The sequence below is a fragment of the Hydractinia symbiolongicarpus genome, chromosome 4 (assembly GCF_029227915.1).
Source record: "Hydractinia symbiolongicarpus strain clone_291-10 chromosome 4, HSymV2.1, whole genome shotgun sequence".
NCBI classification, from domain to species: domain Eukaryota; kingdom Metazoa; phylum Cnidaria; class Hydrozoa; order Anthoathecata; family Hydractiniidae; genus Hydractinia; species Hydractinia symbiolongicarpus.
In genome coordinates, this window is record NC_079878.1 from 16,359,651 (window position 1) to 16,372,411 (window position 12,761).

General features: G+C 34.4%; 2 protein-coding genes across 4 annotated transcripts in view; both read left to right on the forward strand.

Annotated features, from left to right (window-relative positions):
* Positions 1–1,413: 1,413 nt before the first annotated feature.
* Positions 1,414–3,128, forward strand: LOC130641587 (uncharacterized). Its single transcript, XM_057448460.1, has 2 exons — positions 1,414–1,873; positions 2,041–3,128. Exon 2 carries the CDS (start codon positions 2,075–2,077, stop codon positions 2,897–2,899), a length of 825 nt encoding a protein of 274 aa, XP_057304443.1. The 5' UTR covers positions 1,414–1,873; positions 2,041–2,074; the 3' UTR covers positions 2,900–3,128.
* A 3,808-nt stretch (positions 3,129–6,936) lies between these two features.
* The window catches only part of LOC130641586 (peroxisomal targeting signal 1 receptor-like), a 94,577-nt gene continuing 88,752 nt past the window's right edge, over positions 6,937–12,761 (forward strand). Inside the window, exons 1-2 of one of the 3 annotated variants that reach the window (XM_057448458.1) lie at positions 6,937–7,289; positions 9,102–9,134. In XM_057448458.1, the coding sequence (XP_057304441.1) occupies positions 7,197–7,289; positions 9,102–9,134 (126 nt within the window). In that variant the 5' untranslated portion in view covers positions 6,937–7,196. Of the gene's footprint in view, positions 7,290–8,998; positions 9,022–9,101; positions 9,135–12,761 lie in introns of those variants that run through there. The other 2 variants (XM_057448457.1, XM_057448459.1) reach the window with 2 other exon arrangements.

Here is a 12,761-nt window from a genome sequence, read left to right on the forward strand (position 1 = left end):
CAGCTGGTTATCAACTGCAACGATTGTTTGTTTGAAAAGTCCTTATACAGTTCTGAAGTGTCTTCTGTGAAAGCACTCACTGGGAGAGCTCCTTTTAAACGTAGTGTATATTCGTACGCACTTTTGCCCATTTTTGCGTATGTATATGTTCATCCGCTATTCGTACGTAAAGTGCTTTAGGGTTAGGGTTAGGATTCTTTTTCCTTTTTTCTACGTATGAATAGCGCTACGCACTATTAATGTTTTTACAATGCCCTCGGTGCAAAAATACTGACGTATGTTTACTGAACAATCTTTCAAAGCGACAGGGATTTTCTTATCAGCTGGTTATCAACTGTAACGATTGTTTGTTTGAAAAGTCCTTATACAGTTCTGAAATGTCTTCTGTGAAAGCACTCACTGGGAGAGCTCCTTTTAAACGTAGTGTATATTCGTACGCACTTTTGCCCATTTTTGCGTATGTATATGTTCATCCGCTATTCGTACGTAAAGTGCTTTAGGGTTAGGGTTAGGGTTAGGATTCTTTTTCCTTTTTTCTACGTATGAATAGCGCTACGCACTATTAATACGCACTTTATGTCATATTAAAGTGCGTACGAATATACAGTTCCCCTTTTAAAATAAATCTTCAGACTGTATTGTCTTTTCGAGAAATTGGAAACGGCTATCAATCCATTGAATTGTTTTCAGCGCTGATGAACATGCCACCGGCTTTTTCTAAACCAACTTACACCAACCTAAATGACATTTTACACACCACTTACAAGAAAGTTGCTGACAAATCAACTGCCTCTGCTGCTGAATGTCTTAGAAAAAAAGCAGGCGATGTAAATGAAATTCAAAATTGTCAAGTTTCGGTTGATGGCACGTGGCAGAAAAGAGGTCACGCATCTATAAACAGTGTCGTGACTGTAATTTTTACTGACAGTTTAAACGGTAAATGTTTAGATGCTCGTGTGTATCTACTCTGCAATAATCGAGTTCAATGATGGTTCCTGTGGTCTAAAGCCTGTTTTTGATTTACTTGGTTTCAACAATTTGTGCTTTCTACAAAATCGGTTAGCGAAACGCGACACCAGCAGAATTAACGCCATGAAGAGGAAATCAAGTGAAGCCGGGATTTCTCAAAGAAAACACCTAAGAGCTGTTCGGAAAGGATTCATAGACACAGAGAAAGAAAATGAACCCAAACCATCATACTTTACAGGAGATTACTAGCTTTTTAGTTCTAGTTTTGTAATTTTTTATTTGTATTTATTTTTAAAGTTTGATTATCTCGCTTTTAAAATTTGCTCGTATTTCGCTTAGTTTTTACGTCATTTCTCTTCGTAGCTTTGACCAAATTGCTTCAAATTTTCAGGATAGGTTCAGTAGATATATGGCTAGGAGACATAGTAAAAAGAGGTTGATTTAACTGAGCAAAGCAGAATAAAATATCTCTGCTTATCATATATTATTAGTAAAAAATAGAATTTTGAATTTTTTGTGAATATCTTTTGATGGGTTAGTTTTATGCCAATGATTTTACTATGTCTCCTAGAGCATACTGCAAGGAAAAGATGTGGAAAGTTTGAGCTACAAAACTTTTTCTAATTATAAGATATCCTGTAAAAACTTTTTGAACTTTTTGACCTGTTTCCGGGTTAAGCAAGACAAAAATATATGTTTTTTTTAATATTTTTTCATGGAAATGTATTTTTCCAGTTCTAAGCTATCTTTAAATTGCAGAAAGATAACCAATATATTAATATTTTAAAATTTGGTTTTAAAGGTTTACTACCACCTTAACCACCACAAAATGGCGTAAATCAATATGCAACGTTCATAAAGTATGTCATAGTGAAAGTCAATGTTCTTGCGAACCACCTTTTACGTAAGCATTTTTTACATACATTTTTAGTATTTTATTGAAAGAAACTGATTGAAGTTGAAGGAAAAGGAGTGTTTTATTTCTATTCTAGCTACAGCTAATGTATAGCAACTAGCTAGAGCTACTAAAGCTGCATAGCCATAATGCATATAAACTTTTATTTTTAATAGATTGTTTCCATTTCCAACTGAGAAGAAGGATTGTATGATGAGGAAAATCTGGCTACAGATGATAAATCGTATGGATGCAGTAAAAAGGAACAAGTTGTGGTCTCCAGGAAAGTCTTCTAGAGTATGTTCCAAACACTTTGTTTCACAAAGTCCTACTGATAGTCACCCATTTCCATCATTGCATATGGGTTACAATTGTAAGCAAAAAGCTGAGACAGTTATGCGTCAGATAAAATCTTCACATAAAATGGAATCCCCTTTACAAGTTGCTGTTTCCACATTAAAAAATGCAAAGGAGAAATACGTTACAGAGTTACAGATTGCATCACTAATAGAATTCACCAAGAAGGAAGCACATTTAATAAATTCTGTTTATAGTCTTCCAATTATTTCACATAGTTATTTCTACCTGTTCAAAATGTTCCTGTTTTTGAGTAGTTATTTACCATTTTTCTGTATTTTTGCAAAATGTCGCACTGTTGAAAATGCCCCGTCACAACATAAACAGGAAAAGTTACTGTTGCAGCTGACTATTAAAGCTCTTCTTAACAAAGTCAACATTCTCAACAGGCTTAATAAACAGCTGGAAGAGAAAGTAAAAAACTGTACATGCAAGAAACCTGTTAATGAGCTGCTATTAAATTCTGATAAAGATGTTATGTTTTATACTGGAATTACTTCCAGAATATTATTCGATAAACTATGTTCGTATATTGCACCATATGTCAAACGTAAATGGAGAGGACTTAAAGAAACCAATATTACCCTAGTTAGAAAATATAAAAGGACACCAAATAAATCTGGTCCTAAATCAAAGTTATGTGTCAAAGATGAGTTCCTTAATGCTAATGAAAATTAGGCTTGGATTATTAGGGCAAGATTTAGCTCAAAGATTTGGTATTTCTGCTACTATATCTAGTCGCATATTTGCAACTTGGGTAAAAGCAACAGCAAGTGTATTGAAATCATTTGTTTACTTTCCTGATTATGGACATATTGCTGCTACAAGACCTCCAAGATTCAGAGATGTTCAAAATCTTCATTCAATAGCTGATGGTACTGAAATATTCATTCAGACCCCCAAAAATCATATAGCACAACGGCAAACCTGGTCTAGTTACAAGCACCATAACACTGCTAAAATATTGGTTGTAGTTTTACCTAATTCTCATATAGCATTTATATCCAAAGCATATAGTGGTTGCATTTCTGACAAAGAATTAACAATACAATCTGGATACTTAGACTTTGTTGAACCATATACAGATGTAATGGTTGATAAAGGATTCAATATTGCTGATGAATGTGCAGCTCGCTGTATCAATATAATTGTTCCACCAGGTAAAAGAGGTCAGAGCCAAATGTCACAAGCAGATGTTAGAAAAACCACAAAGTTGCGAATTCAGGTTGAACAAGTTATTTCTCGTTTGAAAAAGTTTCACCTCATTGCAAAAGAAGTTCCTATAACTCTTTTATGTCACTTAGATGACATCATTATAATTTGTGCAGCCTTATGTAACCTCAAAAAGCCGATATATGGAAAGTAAATATATATAATAAATAACCTAGCTATATAACGTATATATATACACATTGTTTTAGAATTTATTTACAATTTGGACAAAACCACTCTTCATCTTTAGGTGGAACATTCTCTGATTTTATTTGAACACAGAAAAAGTGATACCATAGTGGACATTTATCACAACCAATACTGTTTTCGTCAAATGATTTAGGTGCATATGGGAGTTCTTTTTTGCACAATCCACAGTAATATTTATTTTCGACTTTAGGTGCCTTGCTGGTGATTTTGTTGTCACAGTTATCTTTGTTCTTTCTTTTCTTTGTGCACTGCTCATCTGTTACATTTACAATTTTTGTTGGTAATAGTTTAGTGAGATTCTTTTTAATCGTTTTTTTGTTGTTTACATTTATGACACTTGTATTAGTTGATATTGTTTCTTTTGCTGCAAAAACAAAATCCACTGGTGATGTTAACATTGTATTAGTTTTTACTTTTGAATTAGGAGGTTCTACTTTTATTTTATTGCAATCCACTGTTATTTTATTGTTAACATGCGTTTGAAATGTAGGCTCTGATTTTTTCATTTTTCTTTTTAGAGTTTCTCCAATAATTAAGTTAGATGTTGAAGATGCTATAGGAATGATATTTACATTATTTATGGAAGTGGTGTACTCATTTTTTTTTTGGTTTTCGTCATCTTCACTATTTTTCGAAGTAGAACATATAGTTGAACCTTTATTGATAATATTTTTATGTAATAATTCAGGTGCTATGTAGTGCGTCCAGAAAAAATCTAGTTTTTCTAATAAAGCAGTCCAAAAGTCTTCAACAAATGGAATTCTCTCTTGAAAATATCCATGGTGGGTATAAACAAAAAAGTCACAGTAGCTCCAGCCTGTTATACCCATTTGCCCTTCAATTTGAAAATAGTAACTGGTGTTCTTTTTTAATGTCACCCTAGCTCCTAATTCGTCTGTAACTTCATGTAAATAAGAGAGATTATTGCTAGTGGGAATTTGATCTTTGATTGAAAACGGGCATTTTATTTTTACTAACCCTGCTCCACAGCATTCACATTCTACAAGCAAATCAGGAGATGCACCTATATAAGGATATTGCTTCAATACAACAAGACCAGAGTCTTGTGTTTTAAATTTTTTATGTTTTTTTTTATTTAAAAGTTGATATTTTCTTTTTGCATGTGGCTCTAAAGATGTTCCATGTTTTAATGCATGTGTTGTAGGATTGTCTTTATACCCCATGAGGTCCGAAATTAAAGCATCAGCGGAAACTGTTTTTTTTTGTTGATTGAAGTGTGGTAGTTTTTGTAAATACTCTGTGGAAATTCGATGCAGTGATTCGACCCTTTCTATGACTGTGCCATTCTGAACTTTGATTTTGATTTTTTGTTGCCTCATTGAGATATCTAATATGTTCATCAGTATAAACAAGGCTTTTTTTGAATGAAGTAATATTTTGGTCGCTGTCTATTTTCCTATTTTCTAAAAACGTTTCTGCTTCGGCGGGTAAAGTTAACAAAGTTGTTTTGTTTGAGTTCATTTTCTCTGCCTCTCTAGATATGCTAATGCCTTCCATACATTCCCACAAGGTACTGCCCTTGATGTCGTCTTTAATAACTGCGAATAGTTCTGTTCTGATGTTATCTTTATTTTGAAGCTTTTTTAGACGACTGGGATCAGATGGTGAAAATAACTTAAACTTTGCTTTAGTTTCGATAATTTTTTGACTAGCCTCGTGATCTTTCATGTAGTGTGGTTTATCGAAATGTATTTCACTAATCTCTTCAGCTTTTGTATTTACTTTCGTTCCTGAAGGGACGTTCCATGTACATAATGTACTGGTCTTGCTAGGATTAGTCATGCCCGCTCTTACTGCGTATTCAATGCGGAAACACATAGCTGTTATATGATTGCATGCACCATAAAGCCCAGCGGTACACGAGCAATAAGCACTTATGATTTGTCCACCAGGTCGACTTGGAGTATCTTTTACAATTATTGCCCAAACAAAGTAGGGTTTGTTGTTGACTCTTTGCGAAGGAACTACGCGACATTTCAACATACAATATTTTGAGTCTTCGCTTATTGTATTTATAAATATCTCACGAACAAACTGACATGCGAAATATGTGAACGATTTCCCTTGCTTGTAATCACTTTGCATACGCCTTAGAAAATCAGGCTGTTTCAAGCCGATGTAGTTTGCTATGTCAAGATAATTTAACGAAGGTTACGAGTTAATGCCACTTTTACTGTGCTCTCCAATCCACCCGTCTTTTAAAACAAGGGGGTCGTCAAATACGGTATCTTTCAACGTCAGTTTACTACGATACTCCTCCAAAACGTCTCTCTCTCTCTGTTCAAGTTCAGGGTCAACATCAATGTTATCACACCAAGCTGCATAAGCTCTGAAATCGTTTAAAATACGCTGATAAGAAAGTGAAAGAAAATTTTTTACTGAGTTTGTAAATAGACGAAAAAATACCTGGCAGAAAATTACCTGGCAGTTAGTTCTTCAAAGGATCCATCAGTGATTTTGTTTCTTACATGTAGAAAAGATTTTAAGGCGTTTGTACTCCACAGTTTAAATTTATCTAGGGACATATCCAAATTTATATCATCAGTCATGTCGCAAGTATTTATAGCTAACACGTGAATTCTCAAAAGAGTCACACGTGAAGTTTGTTTTGAAAATTTTCATTTCGCTCTTCGGCATAATTTTGGTTATGTAAAATGCGCAATCGAAATCTTATTTTGTTTTGAAAAGCGACAGCCGCAAAGGTTAAAAATCATTGATACGCCAGTGTAAAGTAAGAGAGATTTTTGATACTTGCATTGGTCTTTAACAAAAAAAAATTATATGGGCTAAAGCACCATTAGTTCCTTTCACGTTATAATTAAGTAGAACAAGATTTATATGAGTGAGAAAATAAAAAAATGGATAAATATCACATGTAAACATAATTTTTAGCGGTTACAATCAAGATTTTTCCTTCAAAAACGCACAAAAATAATATTTCTTAGTGTTTTTTTATTGAAATACCAAGTTCAATCTTTCCTTTGTCGATATTTGTATAGGTTTTATATAGTTGTTGACAAGTTTAACTCTTTTTTTGAGATTTTCATAGTTATGTAAAATTCACCGTTTTTCGTGTTTACCTTCCAAAAAGCTACCATTATGATTTTTTTTTATTTTCCGAAACCGGAAAGTTGTGTATTCTCTTGGTATACTTCGCGTAGCAAACGTGCTCCACAATTTCGCTTCGCTTGCGAAGCTCAATTGCTTCGCAATAAAAATCTGTCTGGAAATGATGCTTAGCTATCTAGATTTTGCTCCAAAAAATTATCTGTGCTCAAACTTCCTAACATTGTTCTTAAAACTCCAAAGTATGTCTAGCTCTGCACTCTCTTCACCTAAAATACTGAAAATTTTCACCTCCAAAAAAATTGTTATGACGTCAAACCGAATCGCCAAAGTTTTGGTGAGCACTCCTGCTCAGTTCTGTTTTACTTAGCTATAGTTCCTGCTTAGTTCTGATGCGTTTGTGAAATATATATGTATATTTTAGCAATGTGTTGTTGACATATACTTATTAACTAAAATTTTAACAATGGCTATGAAAGAACTTGTATCTGGGGAATGTGGTGAAAGGAATGCTTTGATGAAGTTGGCTACTAAGCTTCAAGAAGGAAATATTCAACAGGTTGTTTTAATTTAAGAAAATAGTGTAAAAGTTATGAGTTGCCGAGTTAGTAAGTTGCCTCATTTTACACGAGGGTGCTGACTCGTTGGAAACGCCTGAAAAGCCACGGGGCTGTTGGTCGACTACCAGAGTTTAAAGAAAACTTAAAATTTCGCCAGGAGAAACCCGAATCAACCCGAAACGACATTTTTTAAAACATTTTTATTACCATGTATATATAATTTATTCTTTTATGTCAAGCAGTGGTAGTGAAAAGCTCTGAAAAAGCTGTTCTTTATATTATCTATTCGATAACTAGCTGTAATAAAATCCCGCAAATAATAAACTGAGAGTACATCGACAAAATAGTACCTTCCTTCTCGACAAAATTTAAATGAGAATAATGAGCTCGCCCATGTTTCACTACTGGTTTCGGACAGGTCCAGGCTTTTCCGGGTGGTTACAGAGGAAAACTTTGGAAAACCCCAGAAAAAACGCTTGCAGCCACTCTCAGATATACGACGTTTTTAGCAAGGCAGCACCCTCGTCATTTTACGGTAAATGATTTCTGGAAAAATAACATCGCTTGCTGTGGACAAGCAAGCGTAGCAATTAAATATTGAAATTTAGTCCCAAACAGGAATTGAAAAGTTAAAATTCTTGATTTTTTTGATAGAGTTTTTAAATTGGTTAAAATTTTCAACCAAATTAAAAAACCAATCAAAACCTTTTTTGTCAATCGCAATAATACATGATTCGGAAGGGAACAAATTTCAAAATTTAAATTCAATGCAAATCATGCATAAGTGAGTTTGCGCTGCAAATCAAAATTTTACGCCCTGGGAAATTAATGGAAAAGTCGTACCATTTTTTTTTCTTTGTGAAGCTGAAGAATAAAAGCTGCAATTTAAATTCGCTAGGGAATTGGTGCATGTGAATCATATAATGCACTTTCCTAGATAGATAGATAGATAGATAGATGTGCATATTTCACATGGCTAGCCTCACAAATATTGAGGGATATACCCTGTCTTTTATTTCCAGGAGGGGCCATGGCTTAGATGGAGAGTGCTAGAGTATTTAATGCTCATTTTGAGCGACGCAGACCCAATTAGGGCCCGCGCTCTACTAGACAACTCCCGGCAACATCCAACGGCCCACACAGTGTGCCATCTTCCAAATTTCCCTCACATGGCTTGGGTTAACCCGGGGCTATGGTAACATTCACTGGCCCATGTTGAATCGCCGTCAAGAGGAATCGAACCCCGGTCTCCCGCACAGAGTACGAGAGCTATAACCACTAATCTACGGCGCCTATTGTTTAAATTGTACCACACAAAAAATAACATTCACAAAATATTTTTGCTTGTTTGTGGAGATGTCATGAATAGAATATAACATAGAAGAAAGATAAATATAAATATTTCAAATCAATTTTATTAAATTCATAAATCACAGATAAAATACTGAATTTGATTCCCATTGTCGTTTGGAGGTTTCTGAGAACTATGCTTTTGCCCGTAAGGTGATTTTAACCTCGACCCTTGTCTTAGAAAAGTTTACAAAAATGACTTTATTGTTTCAAGTCTGTAAAAATAATTTGGTATCAAAGAAAAAGCGACTCACTGACCTTGGGACTGACGACTGACAACTCACTCAACTCACAACTAGAAGATTTCCCATACCAAAAATTAAGAAATATTAATGTAATAATATTGTTAGACTTGGAGACATTGCAATTTGATTGTTTTGTGTATGTCAACGTAAGCACTTATATTTGTTCTCTTCCTTTCTACCTTCATTTATATAATTACTATTATGATTTCTATTTAGAATGAAACACTTGGTAGATGTTCTCAAAGACAGGTATTGTTTCAATCCTCTTGTCTCATTATTTTTTCACTGACTTGTTAAGTTTTCTTTTAAAAAACCCCATAAAACATTGCAAACTGTAACAGAAGACAATACTTGGTTCCTAGTAGCAGTTTTTGGTAGTCAATGAACTCTGTAAAGTTTTTTTCATCAACACAAACAAAGAAAGAAAAAGTGCCTGTTTAATTGATTTCACATATGACATTTGTGAAAAACAGTATGTATGTACTGTGATGAAAATAACGACCAGACATCGGAAATGTCTGACTGTTTTTGAGAGCGTCTGTTTTTTTAAAAATCTTTGAAAATAGAAGTCAAATGCAATTCAGATACAATTGTTGCTATTAATTGTGAATACAGAAAAAAATGTATTTAAAGTGTTCCTTTGTTCAAAATAAACATGTGCGATTTTTAATTATTCAAGTACTGTGTCTACAACAAAGGAGGGTTTTCCAACAAGCATATTTTTCTATGTATTTTCGCATCACACACCCAATTAATATTTTTTTTGTTGTGAAAAAAATTATAATAATTTGTCTTAATAAAAAAAAAATGTTTGGATAAATTTGTTTTAAATTATTAAAACTAAGACTAGTTGATGTGAAAAGATAAACATTTGCATGCTCAAAAACTTGTTTTTAAAAGTTATGCCACAAGAAATTTTCTTGTGTTGCTTTGAAAGTTATAAGCAGGAATTATTCTTGTGCTGTTTTAAGGCGGGTTTTTACTCAAACGAATGTGATCGAAGACGTCAATCGCATCGATGTTACTAAAAATAGAACATAGCATAATCTTCGTCGACCGATGTGGACCTGCCTGTCAAATTCGATCAAATACAAAAGTAGGATTGCTTTCTACTTTTTGTTGATTGATTGAAATTCATTCAATACAGTCTTAGAATGTCAGATATATTTGCTTCGGAAAATAATTGCCAAAGTCATATTGCGGTTTTTCAAAATCACTTTGGCAGTCCTCCAGCAAAAAAATGCCGAAGACAATGGTCAAAAACACTAATGTCTCGACAGACTTTGTCACTTTCTTTGTAAACACAGCAAAGTCTAAAGTCATGATTAGTAGCATTGCAGCCAAGTGTGACCTGGTAGTTGGAAAGTGGCTTTGTGGAGTTTGCAGGAAAGGGGTTGGTAGTAACTCAATTTTTTGTCAGACTTGCAAGCATTGGGTACATAAGAAGTGCGGTAGTATTAGTGGAAGGTTAAGAGCTGACATTCAGTTTGAATGCAAGCATTGCAAAGGTGAGATTATAGGGAATGAAGTATTTCCAGCTTTAATGATTTATAACAGTGGCTCGTTAGAGCTAAGAACTTCTGTTACTTAGGTGATATGTTGGGCAGTGAAGGGGGTGTTGGAAGAAGTGTTACTTGCAGGATAGGTTCTGCTTGGAAAAAGTTCAGAGAGTTACTTCCTTTGTTGACTAGCAGAGTCCTGTCAATTGAGGCAAAAGGTAAGTTGTATAAGGCCTGTGTAAGAAGTGTTATGTTGTACGGTAGCGAGACATGGGCAGTGAAGCAGGAAGATCTTGACCGTTTAGAAAGGAATGATATGAGAATGGTTAGGTGGATGTGTAACGCCAGTCTGAGAGACAGAAAGAGTTCAGATGAGCTAAGAAACAGGCTAAGTCTCCGTAGAATTAAAGATGTTATCCAGATAAGAAGATTGAATTGGGGCACTTAGAAAGAATGGAGGAGGATAATTGGGTAAGAAAGTGTAGAGACTTGATAGTTCCAGGGGCAAAGCCCAGAGGCAGACCTAGAAAGACTTGGCAGGAGGTTATAGGGATAGACTTGATACAGAGGAAGTTGAGTTTAGATCTAACACAGTCTAGATCAGATTGGAAGAGGGTCATTAATATACCCCGTCCAACCCATGCTAGCATGGAAAACGGACGATAAGCCGAGAATGATGATGAATGATGATGATGATTTGGCATTATAAATATAAATACAGTACCGCTTGAATGTAACTTTACATGTACTCGAGTTTTACGACCTCATGTAACGATCTCATGTCTACATAAAGAACGTTCACATATCTTTTGTTTATGCACAAACTTAATTCCTTTCTGTTGTTATTATTGCGCACGAGTCAGAACAATAAGATTTGATGAATCCTTTTGTTGTCACATGTAACATGCATGTTATTGTTTAAAAGTGTTAAAGATCGCGAAGGCTATTGAAATATATTATTTTATAAAATGAACGAACACAACACGTTAAAAGCATTTCTATCGCCGCTTTTCGTTCTTACATTTCTAAAACACGATCTAACAAAGCATTTTTATCCCTGTTTTTCGTTCTTAAACTTTTAAAACACGATCTTACAAAGCTTTTCTATCGACGTTTTTCGTTCTTAAACTTTTAAAATGCGATCTAACGAAACTTAAATCTTTGTTAAATTTTATTTTCTTTCTTTGATCTCTTGACGACTATAGCAATTAAATACAAAATGGGACACACGCAGTTCACATGAGTTATTTTAAATTTCGCGAACAAGACATGAACTCTATTGTTTTCAACATGCAAACTAGCTCATGTATTTAACAATGAGTTAACAATAACAATGAAAGTTCTGACGCTACCGAAAGCTCATGCGAAGGTGATAACTATTGCGTACATGTAAAGTTAAATTCGAACAGTACTGTATAATGCAAAGCCTTGACAAATCCTGATGTGTTTGTTTTTCATACAAATGATAATACAACCTTCGTCACTGGAGATCACTCCCCCATTTTAAACTGCAGGGCTGAAATTAAGTTTGTCAACACAGTGCAGTGCAATCGAATGTATCATATTCTCTACCTTCACGTGGTGATCCTGTTTCGACTAATTTCATGGGCTAACCAAACACAACGGAAATATTTGCAAGACACATTCTTTATATTGATGTTTCAAAGCAGTATTTTTTAAGCAGGATTAAAAAATGAAACACATGCACCTTCGTTGCTTATTAATTATTAATAATCATGCACGCGAGAAATATCAATATTATGCAATAATAATAATACAACAAAAATGAACAATAAATCTGCTTTTATATTATTCCTCAAAAAACAAGCTTTAAGATGGGAAGAGTGAATGATGGACAAATAATATTAGCTAGATGAATACTTTAAAAAATCACTTGTAGGTGAAGAAAATACTAGAGATCAGCCCTCGAAATAATTTTTGGAGAATCGTCAGACAGAATGTCCTCCACATCTCCAACTTGGTCGGACATGTCTGTAGCTTGTTTCGAACTTGCGTTGGACAAAACGTTTGATAGATTTCCATCTTGGTCAGACACTTTTAGATCTCAGAATTATTGAATAGTCCTTTTAATCCATAAGCAAGCCTATTCATAGCCAACCTGACCATCCTAGCTAATTCACCGACTCCTGACTTAGTTAAAAGAACTACGTAGACATGAGTCTCTATTGTCTGGCCCCTTCGTTGTTGATAACCAGGTTTTACACAAGAAATCCAGCCATGCAGTTCTTAACTAATGCAGAAGTAAACGCAGACGGAGCACGGATGAAGCAAGTCTGCAAAACTGCACTTACAGACGGAATAGACAGTATTATATCATGGATTTAATTGTAGATAATTTCTTCATTTGACAAAACAA